At 44.8% G+C, this 22,425-nt stretch overlaps 7 protein-coding genes across 7 annotated transcripts; 3 read left to right on the top strand and 4 right to left on the bottom strand.

The window, feature by feature from the left end:
• Positions 1 to 642: 642 nt before the first annotated feature.
• Positions 643 to 957, bottom strand: BGZ61DRAFT_308683 (uncharacterized protein; the record flags this gene model as incomplete). The annotated part of the gene is made up of 1 exon (XM_046238779.1): positions 643 to 957. A coding segment is annotated over one exon (315 nt), but the record flags the coding sequence as incomplete, so codon positions are not given.
• Positions 958 to 1,215: 258 nt separating this feature from the next.
• On the bottom strand, positions 1,216 to 2,136 carry BGZ61DRAFT_376629 (uncharacterized protein; the record flags this gene model as incomplete). Its single annotated transcript, XM_046242522.1, has 2 exons — positions 1,216 to 1,697; positions 1,776 to 2,136. Coding segments are annotated over 2 exons (843 nt in total), but the record flags the coding sequence as incomplete, so codon positions are not given.
• Positions 2,137 to 3,619: 1,483 nt separating this feature from the next.
• Positions 3,620 to 4,012, bottom strand: BGZ61DRAFT_376625 (uncharacterized protein; the record flags this gene model as incomplete). Its single annotated transcript, XM_046242521.1, has 1 exon — positions 3,620 to 4,012. A coding segment is annotated over one exon (393 nt), but the record flags the coding sequence as incomplete, so codon positions are not given.
• Positions 4,013 to 11,308: 7,296 nt separating this feature from the next.
• Positions 11,309 to 13,759, bottom strand: BGZ61DRAFT_501267 (major facilitator superfamily domain-containing protein; the record flags this gene model as incomplete). The annotated part of the gene is made up of 5 exons (XM_046251676.1): positions 11,309 to 11,361; positions 12,500 to 12,682; positions 12,781 to 13,057; positions 13,141 to 13,310; positions 13,453 to 13,759. 5 exons carry the CDS (start codon positions 13,757 to 13,759, stop codon positions 11,309 to 11,311), a joined length of 990 nt encoding a protein of 329 aa, XP_046092993.1.
• An 859-nt stretch (positions 13,760 to 14,618) lies between these two features.
• Positions 14,619 to 15,929, top strand: BGZ61DRAFT_376623 (pyridoxal phosphate-dependent transferase; the record flags this gene model as incomplete). The annotated part of the gene is made up of 2 exons (XM_046242520.1): positions 14,619 to 14,792; positions 14,877 to 15,929. 2 exons carry the CDS (start codon positions 14,619 to 14,621, stop codon positions 15,927 to 15,929), a joined length of 1,227 nt encoding a protein of 408 aa, XP_046092992.1.
• Positions 15,930 to 16,222: 293 nt separating this feature from the next.
• BGZ61DRAFT_58439 (carbon-nitrogen hydrolase) lies at positions 16,223 to 18,086 on the top strand. The gene is made up of 3 exons (XM_046256362.1): positions 16,223 to 16,506; positions 16,633 to 17,123; positions 17,168 to 18,086. Exons 2-3 carry the CDS (start codon positions 16,641 to 16,643, stop codon positions 17,909 to 17,911), a joined length of 1,227 nt encoding a protein of 408 aa, XP_046092991.1. The 5' UTR covers positions 16,223 to 16,506; positions 16,633 to 16,640; the 3' UTR covers positions 17,912 to 18,086.
• Positions 18,087 to 20,367: 2,281 nt separating this feature from the next.
• Positions 20,368 to 21,108, top strand: BGZ61DRAFT_376631 (uncharacterized protein; the record flags this gene model as incomplete). The annotated part of the gene is made up of 1 exon (XM_046242523.1): positions 20,368 to 21,108. One exon carries the CDS (start codon positions 20,368 to 20,370, stop codon positions 21,106 to 21,108), a length of 741 nt encoding a protein of 246 aa, XP_046092990.1.
• Positions 21,109 to 22,425: the final 1,317 nt, after the last annotated feature.

The raw sequence follows: 22,425 nt of genomic DNA, 5'->3' as shown, positions 1-22,425 counted from the left end.
TTTAAAGGCTTTCTACTCTTTAGCTCTGCCTCTTAGTTTTAGATTGGCCCTACTTTTCTTCTTCCCTCTGACTGTTTTTTTTATGCTAGTATGAGCTCTAGCTGCCTTAATCTTTATATTAGCTGCTACTGCTTCCTCTTTATCTTCTACTTCTTCCTCCTCTTAAGCTTTAATCTCTCCAGTCCTTCTAGCAGCTTCTTCTCTTTTTTCTATATAGCTAAGAAAGTGGTGTTAGTGCTAACTAGCCTAGCCAAAGACCTCTAAGAACTTAGAGGTTAGCTGCTTGAGGATTTTAATAGTCACTTTATAGCCGGCAGCTGTATGGCTTGTGTGTGTAGCAGCTAGATCCTCAACATTCTTATAGCTCTCGCCCTCTTTCTCCTTCTTATCCTCTGCCTGGTTGGCTGTGCTAAAATACCCCCTCTGGGGCCCTCGGGCGCGAGTATGCCGCTGGCTGACGGCAATAGCGATATGCCGCCACTGCTGCAGCGTAATCCTTTGGCCGATATAGTGCTGGGTCTATTTGGCAAGGGCTCGAGATAGCTAGTTGCTATTCCAGGGCGTACCGGGCTTTTCGTGCTGATGCCAGATAAAGTTGCTCGGCAGATAGACCTTATCGCGGAGGGCTAGCCGGCTGCTCTCGAGCCGGTTTGTAAAGGGCTGGATGTAAAGTATATACATCACCAGAAGCTGCCCAACCCGGCCCGGCAGCATCCGAGGGATAACCTTAGGGCTGTCGAAGTGGGCAAGGGATTTGTGATACTGGCTGACTAAGACGACCTCGCCGTCGATGATAAATACGCTGCAGTCCCGATTGATGCCGTTGACGAGCCGCAGCCCGGTGATTTCCGGCCCTCGAAGAGGCTGGTTGGTTAGATGGATGAGGACTAACAGCAGCTCTTGGAAGTGCTTGACCTGCTGTAAATACCGCTGGACCCGGGGCCATTTCCACTCGCCCTTGCTGTCGAGGAACTCCTTCTGCAGCGGGCCTGCCACAAGGCTCTGGAGTATTTCCTTTTCCCGCCCCAGCAGGCCGTTGGTATGCATAAAGGATTGGCCGCGCTGGGTCTGGGTCAGATCGTCGCGAATAGCTGCTAGAGGGATGAGAAAGCGGCCTCGAGCTTCAAGCCCGGCTGTCTGCTGTATATAGGGCCCGGCTGGCCCTGCTGCCGTATTGCAGCTGCTGCTGCTGGAGGGCCGGAATAGCAGTCTTTCCCATAGAAGATCTTCAGCATCTGCCGTCATTCTGGCCACTAGCTGCCGGATGCTATCTATTGCAAGAGGCTGACCGTGGTAGTAAAGCAGGGTTCCTTCAGCATTCCACAAGACTGCAAGCCGGCTGCCGGTCTCCATTGCAATCTTCCGACCGTAGAGCAGCAGGCTCAAGATATAGCCCATTGGTGCAAAGCTGGTCTTACATAGCCAGCTCTCTCTTGCTGCATGCAGTTGCTCGGGCAGATCTGTCAGTGCCGCCCGCTGGCTGCTGGGGATCGCCGCCTCGGCTACAACAGCTCGGCCTGTATATACGAGGCCGGCTAGAGTGCCTGTAAATAGATGGGCCGGCTGCAGCTGCCCGGTTTGCTTGTTGATCCCCAGGACGGCGACAAAGTGCCACAGCGGGCTCGCAAAGGGGTCGGCAGGAAGGCGCTGCATCCAAAAGCTGGCTAAAGCCTGTAGGACCTCTTCTTCAACCTGGGCTCTTATCTTGCTATTGTCATGACTGTTACTACAGCCGCCCTCATCGTCCTCGTCCTCATCGCTGTTGTTGCCGCTACTATAGCTGCAGCCTGCCGCCACGGCCTGCTCGAGCCGACGGGCAAGCCTTGCAAGCTGGCCTCGCTGCATTGGGGTAAGAATAAGAGCGTGCTGTGTGGCTAGCTCGGCCGGCTCAAGCGTCCGAACCCGTAGGCAGTAGCAGAGAAAGCGCTTGCTATAGCGCAGATATCGATCCATGCTGTCCTTTTCCTGCAGGGGCCCAAAGGGCCGGCTGTGAGTCTCCTGCAGGTGGGGGCTGGCCAGGTAGAGCCGGCCGATGTGCGGCAGCGCCCCGAGGCCGGCGATGCAGCGGCGGAAGAAGACCCGGTCTAGGGCTTCAACAAGCATCTGTAGGTCCGGCTCGTCTGCTTGCTGCGGCATCCGGCTGGCGGCGTGGATTCGGCCTAGGTCTCGGCAGCCAAAGTGATCAACCCAGCCGGTGCGCCGCAGCCAGTTGGTGATCTCATGCTTGTATATGCTGCCTTCAGCCATCTGGAGCAGCTTTTCCTGCTGCTCGCCCTGCTCGTGCTCCCACTGCTGCTGAATAGTTGCTACAAGCTGAGCTGTCTGCTGCTGCCTCTGCTGTGCCTCTGCTCCATTCTCAGCATTGCCGGCTCTTAGCGGTGCTGGCAGGCTGGGCTCCATACTGCAGCTCGGGCTTGGGCTGAAGGAGCTTGAACTTAAGCTTGAGCTTGGGGCTATTGCAGCAGCAGTCAGGTTAACAGGAAAGTAGGAGCGCCTAGCTGGCTGTGTAAAGAAGGTTTGGGCCGGAGCCTGATACCAGAGGCCTGCTCGGGCCTGCTCGCTGCCGGCTGCGTGGAGCTGGCTGCAGTGTGTTTTGCAGAGCTTCCAGTTAACCGTTAGAAAGCTGGGGCATCTGCGGCATCGGAATGCGTAGTGGATAGGGAGCCCGGCAAAGGGGGCTACTGCTGCCTCTTCTAGGTCTTGATCCTGGCCTTGCTGGCTACCTTCCGGCCTCTTGTGCAGTAGCTGCTGCCGCCAGCCAGAGCCGCTGAGGTTCTGTTGGCTATAGTGCTTAGCAAGAGCCTGGCGTATAGGCCAGCTAAGGTCGGTATGCTGCTTTAATAGATGACTTGGCAGGTCGGCTACAGCGTAGCCATGAGTTGCACAGATAAGAATAGAAAGGCAGGGATAGTAGTAGAGCCAGCTTTGGCTTGAAGCTATAGCTGCTGCTGCTAGCTGTTTTTGCTGCAGTTGGGCAGCTCTTTCCCTATCTTTTTCTTCTTCTGCTGCCATCTTTTCTCTTTTATTTCTTTTCTTTAAGCTTAAAGAGAAAGGAGAAGAAGAAGATAAGGGTAAGGGGAAGAGAAGAAGAAAAAAGAGAAAAGAAAAGGTCTCTCTCTCTCTCTCTCTCTCTCTCTCTCTCTCTCTCTCTCTCTCTCTCTCTCTCTCTCTCTCTTTTGCCCCTTTTTGCCTCTCTCTGATTGGCTCGCGACCGGTCATCAAGTGCGACCGGTCATCAAGTGCGACAGTCCCCTGCCGGTGGAGGCAGCCGACAGGGGGCTGCGGCGATTTGGACCAATGGCGAGTGGTGAAGCCGGTCATCAAGTGCGGCGGCGTCGCACTCGATGACCGCGGACTCACGGTTAGGCACCGTCCAGACCGACCGCCAAATCCAATTGTCGAAATTCTACTCCTCCTCCTCATCGTCAAGCGAATAGACGAGGAGGCGACAGAAAAGCTGAGCAGTATAGAACGCAAGTATCTGCCGGATAGGGTCGGTTGAAGAGGATGGCTGCTCGCCTTCTTTCCTTGTTACCTGCTGGAAAATGTGGTCGAGTGGAAGGATCGAGCGAGCAGCTTGCGTAGATACAAAAGAGGTCATTACTTTGGTCGGAATAACCTAAAAGGGGTAGTGCAGCTTACTAGCTCCGGCATCGAGAGGGACGTCCCAGGATATCGGCTCGGTGTAAGGACTCCTCTCGGGCTCCAGTGCGCCGTCAGCCCACATAGCAAGGATAACATCGAGCCGAAATGTGACCTCTTTCCGGATTCCAAAGTTTGGGTGCATGCACAGAGATGAGATAGCCCTCAGATGCCGCTTATTAGCATCCCAGGCATGCAAGAGATGGAAGCGGTTGAGCTGGGGTATAAAGGCGCGTTGGCGATTTTGATCCATCCCCGCCAGGTCTTTCAACATGCCTTCATCAAAGTCAAGGAGAGGGAGGTGGCCTGAGCTGAAAAGCTGGTAATTGCTAAACATAACCCCGAAGAGGTCCTTGCTGCAGTTATACGCGCTTATTTAAACCCTCTCCCTTAGTTCGCACTCTCCAGATACACAAATAAATCCACTTATCATAATTTGATGGAGGAATCGGCTGGATTGTGTAAAGCAGGTTAATCTGCTGGGTGAGGTGAAGCTACTTGAAACAGGTAGCCAAGCGGGAGAACAAAACGGGCAGCTTGTGTAGGGATTAACAAGTTGACACGCTTTGTTGGGATTATTCAAAACAGATATCGGATTCTTCTCTCTTCCTCTATTTCTACTACTTACTTGACTCCCCAACATCCCATTATATTGGCTCTTTCTAACTTAAAAACTGCTATAAGAGTAACAAGAGCTCTATTAAACTTGTCAACTTCTTTTTTGCTGTAAAGTGATTATGTAGGTTATATTGGTTTTTATTATTGTTAAGCCTTTACTATGCCTAGTAAGCCTATTTGATGAGTCCCGGGTTAAGGCCTAGGAAGCTTTTAATTATATTTAGCAACTTAATAATATTATAGCAAGTAGGGAGGATAATAGTAGAATTACTTAGTAAGAGTAGGCTATTAACATCCTAGGCTTGAAATACTCTTATAACTAGTATTAAATATGGAGGAATTTCTTAGTATTATTTTTATTAATAACTTGGTTTTCAAGCTTTTATAAAGTAATATATAATAACATACCATTATTACCATTCTAGGTAGGTCTAGTAAGTAATATAATATACTATAGGCTATAAAGGTAATAGTAATAAATAACCTTTTATAAACTAGTATATATTTAATCTATTGCAATTATAAGTTTAAATCAGTCTTAATAAGTTAACCTTTTAAGATCCTAAAATTTATCTATTTTAAAACTCTTAATCTTATATTATAATTTAGTCTATTAAAATAGCAATACTAGTAGTTGTAATATTAACTAGATTTTATCCCTAGGGGTATATTGCTATTATAATAAGATAGAAAGAAATAAAATACCTAATACTAGATCTAGAAAAATACTAGCTTACTATAATACCAGGTATTATAAGTATACTTTATATTAACCTTCTTTATCTAATTGCTATTAAAGGTAATAGTAATATAAAAGCTTAAAATTAGCTTAAGGCAATTATTAAATTGCCTAGCTAGTTTGCTAATAATATTTTAGAATTTCTTAAAGATGCAGTAAATATATATAAAATCTTAACTATTTTAGGTAAGTTAGCCTAGGCAATTAAAAAGATAATTTAGGACGAAACTTAACTAGCTATTATTTAGTAGTAGATACTTCTAGCTTGTTACCTAATAGGGAAGTTTCCTTAGAAGTATATCTCCCCTAAATATATTATCTTACTGTAATTATTGCAATATAATATATATTGTCCATACCTTAATATATATCTCCCAAATTATTTAAGCTGTAATTATAGCACTATTATCTACAGTTAAATCTACCTATACTTACTATAGGTATTAGAGTTTTAAGATATCTTAGCATCTAAAATTAGTCTATACCCAATTCCAGTATAATTAAATTTTAAAGAAAAAATACTAATAATATACTCAAGCAATCTCTTCTATTAAGAACTAAATAATCTAACTTACAAGCCTTTACCCCTCTTTATTCTACTCATAATTAAATACTTATTAAGCCTCTTAAAGCCAGTTTTAAAAAAAGAATTCTACTATAATTTAAGAGATAGTAAGTACCCAAATATTTAATAAAGCAACTAAATACAGCTAAAGAGGGCTTTAAGAAATATATAACTATATTAATATCTTAAAAGCTATATAGCCTTACTGCTAATTAATAAGGGACCTCAAAATATAAAGCATTTTATATATATTAATAGTTATATTAAGGCTAAGATTGCACTACTCTTTAAGAAGGCCTCTCTAAATCCTAACTCTTTACAATAATAGCTAAATCTAATTATTATACTACTATACTATTTTGCTATTATAAGTATCTATAAGCAGCTAATAAAAGAGCTAGGCAGTATAAAATATAAAAACTTACTAAGCAGACAGCAATTCTACATTATCATCCACATTTTTATTATAACTGTCTCTATTATTATTATTATTATTAATATTAGCATTAATATTAATATTAGCCTCAACTAGTTCTATCTCTTAAAAGAAATAGTTAAAAAGTAAGATAATACATATAGCCTATATAAATATAAAGACATTAAGATCTTTAATATAAACTATTTAGAAAGAATAATATATATTAATCTGTAAATTTAACAGAATTACCTAGAAGAGCAAACTTATATAAAATCTCTAAATAGAATTAAAGAGGCTCCAGCTCTATATAGAAATAATAGCATCTAGGTAAAAAGTTATCTTTTTGTAGATTCTATAGTTAGTTAAGGCTTTTAGTTAAAAAATAGCTCTTATATAATATTTATTAACCTTCTAGACTCTATAAAATTACTTTTAGTCTACTTAAGATATAGCAACTTACTAGTAATTTTAACTCTTATATAATAAGAATTTAATTATACCTTTATTTAATATAAAAAGAGAAAGAAATCCTAATTTATATAGCTTATAATTATTAAATATAATAGAAAAGAGTTTTTTATAATAATTATAAGCCTTAGTTAGAATAACAGCTAGCTCTTAGATATTGAAATAGCCTGGATTTAAGTTTTAAGTCTATTTTCTAGCTAAGGTATAAATTCTAGCATTATAAAGAAGAAATAATTAGAAGAATTATACTTTAAATTAGGCTTTAAATATTAAATTTTAAAGCTATTAGTAAAGATAGTAATTGTAATAACTCTTCTAGAGGAGGGTATATAATTCAGCCCCTATACAATTATACAATAGCAAGTTACTAATATAATCTCTAATTTTAATATTTAACTAATAAAAATAAATATTAACATAAGTAGGATTAAGAGCTATTAGAACTTTATCTTAAAAAAGATTAACTACTTGCTAAAAGCTAGTATAAGTAAAAGTATTCTTAAGATTATAAGATTAAAAGAATAGATAGGGATTTTAAAAGTAGGTAACTAACTCGCCCCGCCTTATTTAAATTCAAATAATATTAGCCTTCTTAATAATTGCATCCTAGAAGTAAGATAGATTATTGCTAGGAAGGGTATAGATTAAGTATAATAATTAGCTTTTATCCTCTACCTGCTACTATACAATCCCTAGATTTTCCTAGAAGAAATGTAATTTTACATATATAATATTAAAGCTTTTAGAAATCTCCTATTAAAAGAAATTAGATATAATCTTGTATGCTACTAGGAGGATAATCTAGTTATATAGGTCTCTTTATTAATTTAGAGATAGTATATTAAAAGAGGTAGATACTTTTCTTTAACTATTACTAGTAGTAGTTAGAAAAAAGAGGAAAATAAAAAAGTAGGCATTTAATATATGGAAAGAACCAAAGGGAATGTATTGTATATATAAAAGATTAAGGTTATGGGGCTAAATAACCTTATAATATAAGAGATTTAGTTAAAAGAAAGGGAGGAAAAATAAGTAAAAGTTATTATTGGGTTAAATAGCAGTAAGGCTCTTAGCTTCAAATTAAATACTGTTAATATCCTACTATTATATAACTGTTATAGAAGGCTCTATAAGAGCAGCTTGTATCTTTTAAAAAGAGAGTAGCTATACCGGCTTATATAAGAGAAAGTTCTGCTATTAGTAGAAGAAGAAGCTGGGATTTTTAATACTGCTATCTTAAAGGATATTTAAAAGTAGTGGAAGTAGCTATTGGAGGGAGTAAGCCCTCTCCTGGAGTATATACACCTCCTCTAGCTTATTAAGCTTATAAATATACTTACCTAGAATAGTATATTTATTAATAAAGAACTAAGGTTTAAATCCAATTACTTACAGTTATATTTACATTTAAAGAATACCCGGAAAATTTAATTATATACATTTCCCAGGCTTTAGAGAAAGTCTATTCCACCAGAAAGATTTTAATCCTCAGCTACTTAAAGGAAACTATAGGTAATTAGATGAGGTGGGCTTAGAGATAGTTGTATTATAAAGCCAAATAAACTTAAAGATCTTAACAAGAATAATAGCTCTAGCCCTATTGCTAAAGGCAAGTTCCAATTACTAAAATTAAAAGCTAATATATTATAGTAGTAAGGGCTAGAATATTATACAGGCAATATAATTCCATATTTAATATTATTACCATCTAAGAAAACTTTAGAAGGGCAATACTAAGACTAAGAGAAAGTAGAAATAAGGGCATAATTCTTTTTAAATATCTTATTAAACTAATTATCAATTCTAAACTAGCCTTAAGATAGGTATTTATCTAAGGGGATAAAGAATAATATCAGCTAATTAGGTAGTGAAAAGGGGGATAGTAGAATAGTAGTAATACCTAGCTGGATTTCTACTATAGTGTTAATAGTTATTGTACTTAAAGTATTAGCAGTTGGGGGCGAGTATATAATAGGGGATAGGCTTAAATAGCTTAGATCTTAGGCTAGCTAAGCCTAGTTCTTATTATTAGCTGTCTTAGAGATATTAATATCTTGGTGGTTAGAAGTGTGGAATTGCACTAGAAGTAGCAGAATGGTACTAGTATCTATTATTTTAGATATTAAAAGAACCAAGTTATAAAGACAAGAATTACCATTTCATCCATAACTAGTAAGAAGCTAAATGTTCAAATTACTAATAATATTGTATATATACTAAGCTTAGTTAAATTGGTAAATCTGCTAGTGCTGTTATTTTGCTCTTTCCTACTAGCAATATTTTCTTTCTTCCTTTAAAAGAAATGTCCAGCCTATAGTAAAGAGAAATAATAGCAAAAAAAAATAAAAAATATAATACCATAATATTCTATTTTACAATAGTACCCATTTATAAAGATAATGAGTCTAGCTGTGTAATACCTATAAGCAAGCATCCTTCTCTTTTTATATTTATTACCTTAACTACTTTATTTATTTATTTTTATTACTATTCTTAACTTTCTTTTATTCTTAATACTTCTCTTTACTTTTTTCTCTTTAAGTATAATCTAATAATTAGCTTTTTACTCCTTATTATATATAATAGTAATTACTAGAATACCATTTACTTTATTCTTTATCAAATTAATCTCAACACTTCTAATAAAAGGCAGGTTTATTTTATTTTATACTTTATTAGCCAGCTTATATCCTAGCTAAACTAGAATACCACTATACATAGATTAGTATTAACAATCTACTTACTTTTTAATTGAGAATAGTATATTAATTAGAAGCCAGTATAAGTAAAATTATCCAAAATACATTTATATATTAAATTACAATTATCTCTATCGATTGATTTAAATTTTACTATGTGCATTGCTGTAGTGGGCGCTACTGCTTCAGTAAGCATATCTGCTATGTTATACCTCGCGCCCGCGCCTGATGCAACCGAACATCCAAACGACAAGATTGACCCTGACCCTAAATCCATCTCTGAGATAGTCGAGGGTTCTCCTATAACGAAGATATATGGAATAACTGCTTGTTGGACCCGATACGATCAATTCGATCAAGCCGATAGGAATCAAAACGATGTAGAGCCCAAGCATGATTGTTCTCGATCTAGGTAGGATCCTCCGGCCTCTTTTCTCAGGAGGGGTTTTGTGGTCATCTGACTAATAAGGCCAGGATATCGGTGTATTAGAGGTTTATGCAAATTCGCGTCTTATGCCGCCACACGAGGGGGTCAATTCAATTCAACGCTCTACTCATGTAACCTTTTATTTAATAAAGGGCTTGAGTGGAGGAGAGGGGCAGCTTAAATCAAGCCCGCGGATATTTTGTCGGGGGGTCATCGCTTAGCTCGTAGATTTTGACCGGGGGTCATCGCCGAATTAGGAATATCATGGGCCTCTATGGTAAATCGAGTCTTTAATTGGCTAGAGCTTATGGTATTTGTCTCTGAACTCAAAGGTGTCTCCTGTCCGCCCGTCAAGTGAGTAATAAATAAGAGAACCTTGAGAAACTCCTCCACGTTTATACCATAGCGCAATATAGCTTTTTTATGGAGCTTAAATCCGGACTCTAAGTCAGACTGGACCTATTCTCTTCGGAGCTTGTTATCTTTCTATATCTTTCGAAATAGCTAACCCTCACTTATAGGGTCAAACTGGAAGAGGCTCTCCACGAACGAGTGGCCTATGGTAGCATCGGCAGCGTTGTCGATGAGATTATTCTATGGGATCTTAGGTAGCCTAAGCTCGGCGGGGGATTGGTTCTTGAAATTCCAGTAGAAAAGTAACTTTATGTAGAGTAATGATTCCGCCTGTTGTAGAGCAGTCTGGAGTATTAACTGGACGCTAAGGATATTAATCTGAAGGCCCTTGTATATAGTATCGTTCCTATCCCAGCTAACTGAACCTTCTATGGCCTTATTTCTATCTGCTGCTATGCTGTAATTGTAAAGCCGTATAATGAACTGTGTTAGTGTAGTATTCCAGCCTTAACTACCTCTAACTATAAATCGGCGTGTTATCTTAGAGATAAGTTTGAAATAACTCGGGCTATTTTCCTCTGTATCTTCTTTGCTTTACTCTTGTCCTCTCTTCTGTTAAATAGATTTGACTCTTTAATTAATAATATACTTAATAAGTAGAAGATGGGAGATAGCTATAATAGTGGAAAGCTTTGGTGTAAAGTTACTATAGATCTCCTATATCTTATTGATACAAATACTCAGAACTATTAAGAAGCTAATAAGAATACTCTGATACTTAGTAATCTTAGTAAAATGGTTAAGAATAGAGATATATAGCTTTAATATAGCCTCTTTAAGTAGTATATACAGCTCGACTACCTGTAGTATCTTGAGGTTGCTGTTATTCTCTTCTAATATATCTGTTAGATCGTCTATATGCTGTATTATAGTATTATATGCAGCAGACTGCTTCTGGCTGAGCTTGAATAGTAGTTGGTGGGCCGGATTCTTAAAAGCTATATATTGGATAATATATACAAATAGCTGTAGGCATACCGTAATATACCTCTTCCGAGTTACCTGTTTAAACCTGAAATGGAAGGGTGTAGTCCGCTTTTTGTTAAGCTTCTTTCGGTTGGCCTTAAATAATACATTCTACGATATAATATTCGGCTTCGTAGCAGCTATGGCACGGCGAATAATACGCTTGATAGCGAAATGTATGTGCTGCAGCTCGGTGTCGTCGTCGCCCTTTTCTGGATTAATGGTGTATTTGAGTGAAATGAGTCCCCGTAAGAACTCCTTCTTCCCGCTAAATTCCTTTAAGTGGATGGTTGCTCCTAGCCGACGGAGCTATGTATTTGGGGAAGCGAAATCGCCCTGCTCTTTGATATGTTCAGCTTCTTGCTTCTGAATGTGTTTCGCCTTGGACTGGAACGCTTCCAATGCCTCTTGGATATTTTCCTCTACCCTCTATTCCTCGGCTCCCAGACTATTAAGGTCCTGGCCTCTGGTAACCTCGAAGTACTTGCTGCGGGGACTCTTGGCGAAGAGCTGTTGATAGAGGACCCCACTTCTCCATGGCGCACTAGCCTGCTCCTCCTCGGCCTGCGCGGCTGATCGGCGACTACCTTTGAGCTTTTGATTCCATTCGTGAGTGTCCCTGAGATGCTCTCGAATTCTCTTCAAATTAGAGCCCACAAAATGACAGTTTGGCGTGGCAGTATATCGAAATCCTCCGGGCTTGGGTTTTCTAAGTGCTTTAATTGGTGTATCTGTATTGGGTAAAACTGGTATTTCGAGGATGCTATCCTGTTCCCGAATGATGTCGAGCTTAGCTGCCCACTCCTGTGCCTTCTTGATCTCTGCCTTGCCTAGCTTGTGGGGTAGTGCTCGGAGATGTGGTTCAATCCTGCACCCAATGACAATTGTCTTATAAGTGCGACAACCAAGAACACGGAGTTCTTGTAAGTGTGAAAAGTACTCTATCTAATGTAATAATGAAAGATGAAATTGAATGGGAACTCTACTCAATTCTCTGCTACTCTACGCTCCTTTTACTCTTCTCCTGAATTCAGTTTACTTTTGTTAGTTGATTGCCAGTACTAGAGCTACTGCAGCTACTACATCCTCACGAGAGTAAACAGCGCTCTGATTGGTTGGTCTGTGCAGGCTACCCCTGTCAGCCAAGGAACATCAACACTGACTTCTACAACAAGATATAATACAATTCCCTAAATATGATACATAAGCGAAAAATGAGTAGATCGCTGTAATTTCATGATCGAGGTTAGTATATTTCCCAGTTTTCAGATCCTCTCTACGTCCTGTATTTAAGGAACCGCTAATTGCCGGCTACCCAGATTTTAATTGCCGGCTACCCCATGGCTTGCTAGCGTGTTTCGATTTCACACCAAAAATTAATTGCCGGTTACCAAACGGCGATTGACATAGACTCAGGGGGTGGCCTCAGCAGATAACCGACTTACTTCTGCCCAATGTTGCCCAACCGCTTATTGTTTGAGCGATGGTCGCAATGTCGTGGCTTCTTTCATAATCGTTGTTCTTTTTGGGGTAATGCATAGACAAGTTCCACCAAAAGCGAATGCGTACGTATAAACCCCATTGCCTTCTGAAATTAGAGCACCGGCAAGAGGAGGCCCAGTCAAATTTGCGAAGCTGATGATAGAATAGACCATGCCCATTCTAGTGCCAGCCTTCTGCAAATCCGTGGTAAGTGATGACAGAGCCGCAGGAAAAAGTCCCTGTACTGTTGCTCCAAATATGCCTGCGGATAGCAATCAGTCATATCCGTCCACTCGGCGATAAAGTGGGTGCATCCTGCTATTTATTGATAGGTTCACGTACCATATATAACTGCCCAAGAATACAATCCTACTGGAGAGCCGACAGTCGTCCAGCAATATAGCATAATCGTGCAGACAAAGGCGGCTGGTGTGATGACATTGAGAGGGCCAACATACAGATCGGCTAGAAAGCCTGGCAACGCCCGCCCTATTGCTCCCACTCCATTCATGAGAATGAGGAGGTTGAGCGACGAAGCATAGTCATAGAATAGTTGGTCCCGGCTGAAACGACCGAGACTAAAAGATGTTAGCGTAATTGAATTCAAGATGCATGGATACTCACTAATAGAAGGCAAAATACACCCCCCAAAAGTTCTGTCTGATCAGCAGCTGCCATGTGTCGAATATGCAATAAACCTACAAAAATCATGCCGATGGTGAATAAACTATATGGTAGTTCTCTAAAGGCGGATAGCTCGACGAGCGGACCGGATCGTCTAGGAGGAAGTCTGGCCCTCATGAAGATGTTGGCAACGAGCAATGTGGCCAACTGAACAAATGCCATTGTTCTCATGGTCCAGGGAAAGCCAACTCGAGGGATAAGGTGCAAGAGCTGGATATACCATCCCGCCCACTGAAGCGCCGCTTATAGCAATCCCAATGGCGAAGTTCCGCCTTTTCTAAAAGTACGTCGACAACACAGCCATAACAGGACAAAAGATCCCGCCCATACCTAACCCGGTGCAGACTCCTTGGGAAAAAAAGAGCTGCAGATAGGTTGTCGAAATAGAGGCCATGAAGCTTCCTAAAACTACAAGTGCCGAGCCAGTTGCGAAAATGGCCCTGAAGTAACCAGCATCCGTCGGACGTCCGGTGAAGACACCAACGACGAAGAGGAAAAACACCTGTATGGAGCCGATCCAACTGATTTCCGAGCTAGACTGGGCGAGCTTTGTCGCGTAGAATATTTGGAAGATGCCAAATGAGTTTATTTTACCCCAGGTGTTGATGATGGCGAGATGGGCCATGAGGGCTTGCATCCAGGCGAACCATCCGCCATCCGGGGGAGGCAGAAAATCGCTCAACGTGGCTCCTTGGGGAGTAGTTGGGATAGAATGGAGAGCGCTTTCTGGATCTGTTGGATTGAGACCCTGTATTACGAAACCTCTGATAGATTGGGTCCTTTCCACTTCCAATTACAATTATTCCGACAATAGCCGTGGACAAGATACAGTACTTGGCCTCCTCAGGCGTTTTCGATAGGTAATTGCCGGCCTGCTCGGCTATCAACGGAGCGTCTTGCCGAGATCGCTCTAGCTCCGAGCAGTGACCTGCCACCCAAATCTCACTTTTATGTATGAAGAAAACGAGCTAGAAGTCATCGCACCAAATTTAGGGCAATCCTTCCGACATCTAATTGGGAGCTGCTACAGCTTCTCAGAGCTACGGGCTGATGGCAGACAAAAACTGCTGGCAGCCAGAGGTGTCGCCCAAAAGGGAGAGATAAGCTCTGTCAGCAACATTGGCCAGAGTATATATGCATGAAGTTAATTAGATAACAAATGGTCGAAGTATTTCGATGTCGTCGCCGTCTCCAAGGACTCCGATTCCGGAGTCCGCCCGAGTGACTACGCAGGGAGCGACCGGGTGGGCGTGACAAACACTGGAGATAGCCTTCCATAGCCCCCGCTTCAAGGACTTATGGGCCGCCGATTCGGAGTCATATTTGACATTTCTAAGAAAGTTACTTCATTGTATAAAACCCCAGGCAAATGCCGTCTCACACAGTGCCATCATCTACACAGCATACACACAATGACTGCCGACGCACCTTCTGCTGCGGCCTCCGTCATCGCCGCCGCTCCGGCCGCTAGTGTCCCTACCGACGCACCGCAGGACATGTCAGCGCCCGGCGCTAGGTCGCACAATGAGGCACTCTCGCTGGCGTCTCGAGCCGTGCACGCTGATGATCATATCTCTGCGCACAGGGCCGTCGCCCCAGCCATGCACGTCAGTACGACGTTTCGGTATAATAATGACCCAAAGAGGCTGATACCGTTGGATTATACTGATGTGAGTCATCTCGCCAATTCGTCTGGCCTATTCGCTGCCAGGCCGGGGATCTCATATGTTTCCGTTTGTTCTAATATCTGATAGCCCACCGCGCCCCTCGACTCTCATGTCTACTCCCGCATCACCAACCCCAGCACTACCCGTCTCGAAGCTGTCCTCACCTCTCTCCTCGGTGGTCCCGCCGTCACTTACTCATCCGGCTTATCCGCCTTCCACGCCCTCCTCATCCACCTGAACCCGCGCCGCATCGCCATCACCGGCGGCTACCACGGCTGCCACAGTGTCGTCGCCCTATTGTCCCGCCTCACCGGCCTGCAGCAGTTGCCTCTCGACTGCGACGCCTCTGAACTGCAGCCCGGCGACGTCATCCACGTCGAGACACCGCTCAACCCCACTGGCGAGGCTGTCGACCTGGCCTTCTACGCCGAGAAGGCGCGCCTCGCAGGCGCGTACCTCACCGTAGACGCGACTTTTGGCCCACCGCCTCTGCAGGACCCATTCGCTCAGGGCGCTGACTTTGTCATGCATAGCGGCACCAAGTACTTCGGCGGTCACTCAGACATGCTGTGCGGCGTGCTGGCGGTACACCCGCGGCACGCGGACGAGTGTAGCGAGCGGATGCCGGCGCTGCTGCACGATCGCATGGCCGTCGGTTCCGTAATGGGCAGCCTCGAGGGCTGGCTAGGGATCCGGTCGCTGCGGACACTGGAGCTGCGGGTCAAGCGGCAGAGCGCCACAGCGACGGCGTTGGTGGCCTGGTTTTCGGCGCAGCTAGCTGAGGCTTCTGGCCCTGTTGCAGCGGTAGTCGAGCGCGTGCAGCATGCAAGTCTGCAGCCTGGGGCCGCGGATGAGACGAGCTGGCTGCGGCAGCAGATGCCGGGTGGGTACGGCCCCGTGTTCGCGCTGTGGATGAAGGACAGCGAGGGTGCCAAAAGGCTGCCGAGCAAGCTAAGGCTGTTCGATCACGCGACGAGTCTCGGCGGCGTGGAGAGTCTCATTGAGTGGAGGGCGATGATGGACCCCAATGTTGACCGTAGGCTACTGAGGGTCAGTATAGGAGTCGAGGGGTTGGAGGATCTGAAGCAGGACTTGCTCCAGGGGCTAGAGGCACTTGAGACAGAGAATAGCACAAGATGAGACCAAGGAGAGATAAAGAAAAGCCGGTATGGATTAAAGTTTCAGGATCGAAGATGCCTTGCAAATTTAAAATAAGACTTTACTAGACTAGTCTCACATCGCTCTTGTACCAGCAGCCTGGCTTCGAGTACCCCGAAGATGAGCCTGTCTGGCATGATCATCAAGACAATCAAGCTGAGCGAGATCGTCGACGAGGGTTTCCAACCCTTGATCAACGACAAAGACAACCACGTCAAGATCCTCGTTAACTTCAAGGCCAGCCTTGCAGCATAATTTAATTTACACCATCTAATTTGGGAGAGAGAGCATTAGCAAGCGAGCATGTTTGTCACATCGGCGAACAGGGAAAAATGGGTTTTGGAATTATATAATAACCAACCTACAGGGATCTTAAAATAACTTGATTCATACGAAATTATGAATTAATAATACGCTGTGCACATTATCACAAGCTTCATGTTCCATGCATACAAGCTTCAGCCTCCGCTTACGGGGTTAAAACTGGAGTAAGGCATGCATCTCCAGTCTTAGCCAACGAGACCCCTGCCTTTCGGCTCGACGTGCTGGAGCGAAGAAGGTAGATATGAGTCAATTTTTTTTCTCTTTTTCTTTTACTCAAATAGCTGAGAACGAACAACCTCTCCTCTTCATCCGTCCCCCTCTTCACACTTGCACATTTATCAATATCTGACCATTCATCAAGCAACGACAATGGCTCCCATCCGTCTCGGCACTGCATCCCCCAGCACCCAACCTACAATATCCCAAACACTCTCCCTCCTTTCCGACCTCGCTCGTCGTGCCGCCTCTCACTCCATCGACCTTCTCTTACTTCCCGAGGCCTTCCTGGGTGGCTATCCCCGCGGTAGCGCCTTTGGCTCGGTCGTCGGTAGCCGCTCCGCCGAAGGTCGCGATGAGTTCGCTTCCTACTTTGAGGGCGCCGTTGACCTCGGCGACACGGTCGGCAACGGCGCTGGTGCCGGAGATAAGTGGATTTGCAGGGAGTTGGATGTGAATAAGGGGGAGGATTTCCGTGGTGATGGGATAAGGGAGGAGCTGGAGAGGGTTGCAAAGGAGACGGGTGTCTTTATTGTAACAGGTCTTGTCGAGCGGGCTGGGGGGAGCTTATACTGCTCCGTCATCTATATCTGTCCGAACCAAGGCATTATTGGAAAGCGCCGCAAGATTATGCCAGTGAGTCCCCTGGACCTGATTAACTACACCACTAATATAGCTAGACTGGCACCGAGCGCCTCATCTGGGCCCAAGGTAGCCCAAGCACCCTCCGCGCCGTGAGCACCACCATCCGCGGCGTCCGAATTAACCTCGCTGCCGCTATCTGTTGGGAGTCCTACATGCCCCTTCTTCGCCAGTCCCTCTACGCGCAGAATATCAACCTTTATCTCGCCCCCACAGCAGACGCCCGCGACGCCTGGCTCAGTCTTATGCGTACTGCTAGCGTAGAGGGTCGGTGCTTCGTGCTGAGCAGCAATATGTGCGTGCGGGACACGGAGAATCAGGAAGACGACAACAACCTGGTAGTAAAAGGAGGAAAGCGGTCAGTCGCGAGGAGGATGAGATGGAGATTACCCTGCCGAGAGAGTCTATCTTTGACCAGGACGGCAACGAAATTGTGCTTAGTTGCCCGGATAATGAGAACAGAACATCCACGCAAACCAATAGCAACTCGGTGGTTACAAAGGACAAGCCTGCCAGCAAGGCCTCGTGGTCATGCCGCGGAGGATCATGCATCGTGGACCCCTTTGGCGACGTGCTTGCGGGTCCTCAGTGGGAGGACGACCATGGCATTATCTTCGCCGATGTTGATTTCCGCGATTGTATCAAAGGACGACTGGATCTCGACGCTGGTGGAAGTTATTCGAGGAACGACTCATTTAAGCTCGCTATCGACGGATTGGATCTGGAGCCACTGCCGTACTGACGAGCTTGACATAGATAAATATTTCATAATTGTATGCTGATGAGCCCACTCGTCCACGTGCGAAGAAGGCGGTGGCCCCTTAGGATGAATCAAAGAGAGGTCTTATTCGAAGGAGAGCAATCCCAAATCCCAATGTCCTGGCGGGTCACCAAGATGATGAAACTTACCTCTGCCAGCAAGCTTGGGCTCTGACCACCTAAATCCGTCTTGCCTGCCTTTGCTGGCACTACTCGAGGGGTTTAATTAGTCAACCCCTCAACCTAGATTCCTAGGTTGAGGGGTCCATTGACCAGGAAAAAAACCCTCGACCGGGAAAAACAAGGTACTTTAATTTCCTCCTAATTAGTATAGTTAGCAATGTACTAAATTTTTACAGCTAAGCGTATCTATGACCTACCCTCAACAGCAAAAGATAGTGACTTTTGACTTAGTGGGGCTTACATATTAATCTAAGGTATCTTTTTTTTTTCCGGTCGAGGGATATTTTCCTAGTCAATGGCCCCCCCAACCTGAGAATCAGGTTGGGAGGTTGACTGATTTAAACCCCCCGAGTACCGGAAACGCTGCTTGTGATCTGAAAATAGACGACGCATTAATCCGGAAACAGTCTCCAGTCTCCCTGTAGCCAATCGAGAAGAGATCGCTTATATAAGAAATTCGGGAAGTTGCCGTTTACTATTGTCTCAACCTAAAGTTTGAGCACCTCCAGCTAGTGCTAGTTCTCGTTCCCATGGCATCGCCAACAAGAGACCGTATAAATGACAACTTCACTAGACGTAAACTGGGTTGCCCCAGCTCGACCCCTGGTACGCTAGTATAAGTATGCCGGTTTATCTGTGGTCTCTTGCAGTAGCCGAGAGCATCAAGGGTCACCCGACATCGATTCCTCAAAATGCCGTCTTGCGTAGGAGCCAGAGTATTTTTAGTACGCATATACGCTTTCATCCGATAGTAGTAGAAAAGTCGCCCTTTTTGCTCGCTCACAGTACTAGCGAGCACCGGTGTGCCATGAGGGATGACAAGAATTCTACAATACGTTGGAAAACGTGTTGTGAATCAAGATAGACTAATGTGCGCCGAGTAAAACATCCAAAGTCTGTAGGCCATTTCAACTTGGTAGAACGATACAGAAGCGACGTGAGGACCAATTTGTCTGTGGATGCGAGATGTCCAAACCCTGATAGTCACTATAGTTGCTAGTCTATACAGGTGGTCTAGTGAAGCATCAGCCCATCATTTACTCCATCTCCCTCGGGAACAAAGTGGGAACATATCACCCACGCCTTCGCTCGTGTAGCCGCCAGCTCGGCGCCTCCGAACAGGCGTTTTCTTTCCTGTCTTATCTCGCCACAAGCTACTGTAACTCCGCCATCGGGCCGGGAGAAGCGCACGCAGCTGGTGTCATGTCATGCCACTGGTGTCGCCACCCATCGCGCCCACCCGTGCCCACCCTATACTGGAGTGGGCAGCATATCCATATTTGTGACATCGTTCAGGTACATTTGCTGTTGCCTAAGCATACCCTTGCTGAGCATACGGATCGGCGAGGTTCTGTCTTGGGAAAGGCCGACCGAAGGTAATCTTGCTACCAAGAGGAGAACTAAAGTTTTAGTATCTGTACAGCCGCTAACACCCGCAGGGAGAGCTTTGGGAGAGATCAAGGGAAGCCATGGCTGCAGCGCCGCTGATATCATCCATGTAGTTCATGTAAGATTTTAAACCAGATTGCAAGCGACGACCAATTGGGAAGGAGCCCTGGGCATCTCGGATGACTCACACTAGCGGATCCAGTCCCAAATCCACCAATAATAGCAATCAGCCCAGTTCCGTTGCGTTGGGCTGGAATGAACCAGCGGTGGGTCCAAAATCACAGTCACCCTTGGAGACCAGGCAGCTTGCCTTGGCATCCGATTTGTGTAAATAGCACTCTGTACAAGCAATTCGCTTTTCAGATAGGCCGCCAGCAGCAGCCTAATTAGTGAATGCTAAATAACCAACTAACTTGTGCAGGAAATACGCAAACCCTGCAAGTCCATGTAGCCATGTGGACCCAGCAAAGTCGGTGAAACAAGCTCCGCCAATAGGCCGCGATCGGAAATCGAGCTACGCAACTACTCGTCAAATCCGTGCAGTTTGGGCGTTATCATCGGGTATAACCGCTTTCCCAGTCCCGCCGTTATCGGAGTAAGCTCTTTGCTTACGACCCGGCCGGGTATAACGCAAAACCCTTAGGACATACAAGCCGAACACCATGGATCACAAGCTCGGCGCACGAGTCAGTTTTAGGGATTTTCATGCGATCCCGAATGCACGAGCACGAGAGGATAAACGATGACTACACAAAGATAAATACCATCGTCTTGCTTGTCGATGGAATGGATTCAATACCTTAACATTCTTGACTCAACCAGACTCATCGGCTTAGTTCTATTGCATCAAATCCAAATTCAACCATCAACCATCCTCTTCACACCTAGAACGCAAAACCTAGCCGACATGTCCCTTCAAAACAAAGTTGTCCTCATCACTGGTGGCTCCAAGGGCATCGGCGCAGCCATCGCCCGGCGAGTAGCCAATGACGGTGCCTTAGTGGTCATCAACTACTCCCGCGACGGCAGTGCCGCCGACGCTCTGGTCGAGGAAATCGGCGCCGATCGTGCCTTGGCCATTCTGGCAGACGTTTCCAACGTGTCCGAAATTGAGAAGCTAGTCGAAGCTACCGTTTCTAAATTTGGTCGCATTGACGTCCTGATCCCAAACGCGGGCATCATGCCGCTGCAACCGCTCGCCGCCATCACCGAGGATCTGTACGAGAAGACTTTCTCTCTCAACTACAAAGGGCCTCTATTCCTGGCCCAGAAGGCGATTCCTTACATTCCCGACGGTGGCCGAATCATCTTCAACTCGACGGGTATCTGCAGCAACAGCGCCTTGCCCGCCGTTTACGGGCTCTACGCATCATCCAAGGGCGCCGTCGAGCACTTGACTCGTGCACTGTCGAAGGAGTTGGGGCCGAAGGGTATCACTGTGAATTGTGTAGCTCCTGGACCTACGCAGACAGAGCTCTTTATGAAGGGAAAGCCAGAGGCAATGATCAAGGGGATTTCGGCTCAGAGCCCGTTCAACCGGCTGGCAGATCCCTCCGAAATAGCCAGCTTGTACGCTTTTGTAGCAGGCCCAGATGCTTCGTGGGTTAGTGGGCAGGTCATCGGCGCCAACGGCGCTTCTTTTGTATGAGCGTAATTGGTCTCGGTCATGGAATGTACGCAATCGATTAAACAGAGCGGTGTCTACCCGCGGTGAACTCGGTTCCATTAGTGTCTGTTACTGCTACTGCTCTCCTGCGTTGAAGGAGGCCTAGACTTCTGTGAATAGCTTCTTCTCACATGCCATGCTTCCTTAGCTGCCTCTGTCAACTGCCGGAGAGTCTCATCATTATCACGCAATGTTGCAAGCTCAGAACAACAGGTATTACATGGCTTAGCTAGGAACACAATACCTGACAGGGGGCAAATATTTAATGTCACCTACGGATACTGTAGGTCTAGTTCTGACTGTTCCCAGTGCCCTAATTATGCCCAAATTCGTGGTGATATCGTCCCGCCCGATTACCTCTGTGAAGTTCGTGAAGTTCTGCCATATGATCTAACGGCAAGGGCAAAGCGAGCTACCGAGACACAGCTTACGGATGTATAAAAATATATGACGGCTAGCAGGGAGTAGCATGTTACAAAGTTGGATTGTATCATGCAATACGCACTGTAGGACAGGATGTAAGCGACGTTTATGGGTCCATCCCTCCCTAGTTCTACCAAAATGGCCAAGCCCAAATTGTTGGCCGTTTTGGGGCATATGGCCGTTGGGCACTACACACATTACGGAGTGGTTTGCTACCCGCTATTGGGCATACTATGTACTCGGATAAGAAAAAGAAAAAAGACGCAATTCGGTCTCGCCGATTGGCTTGCTAGTAAGTATTTCTCCCGATCTTCGACATGGAGATACTGCAATCAAGGCTCGAACCAACTACACTGCATATCCACGTGGACCACATATAAGTGGCCCATCTCTATTACATCCACTTTGCCGCGCTCAGCTTACGTAATGATCCACTACATTCGGACCTGAAAGTGGATGTAATGGAGTGGATTTAGGTGGATTTAGGTATAGTGGGATATTCCCTGAGCTTGCACGGCCCATAATACTTATTTTTATATATAATTGCCTAGTAAATCGAGATACCGAGACCCAAGTTAGCCAAGGTCGATCACCCCCCCCCCCCCCCCAGCTAATCTTATAAACGTCATACGAGAAACTGCCCCTATTGAGGCGTTTTCAACAGATTTCCTGCTGTTGTTTTTGCAAGATGTTGGATACGCAATTTGCTGTATGCAATAGCAGGAGTGATTGATTAAATCGATATATCTTGAGAAGGTTGTTCCTCTTTTAATTGAGGGTCATAGAGGCCCTGTTTTATACTCAAAGGGATAGGGATATCGCTACTAAAGATGAAAGTTGCCCCCTATTGCCACCGGCTTAGCAAGCAGCTTCTAG

This window comes from Ilyonectria robusta (assembly GCF_021365365.1).
Source record: "Ilyonectria robusta strain PMI_751 chromosome Unknown BGZ61scaffold_144, whole genome shotgun sequence".
Taxonomy (NCBI): domain Eukaryota; kingdom Fungi; phylum Ascomycota; class Sordariomycetes; order Hypocreales; family Nectriaceae; genus Ilyonectria; species Ilyonectria robusta.
This window is presented reverse-complemented; position numbering and strand designations above follow the sequence as displayed.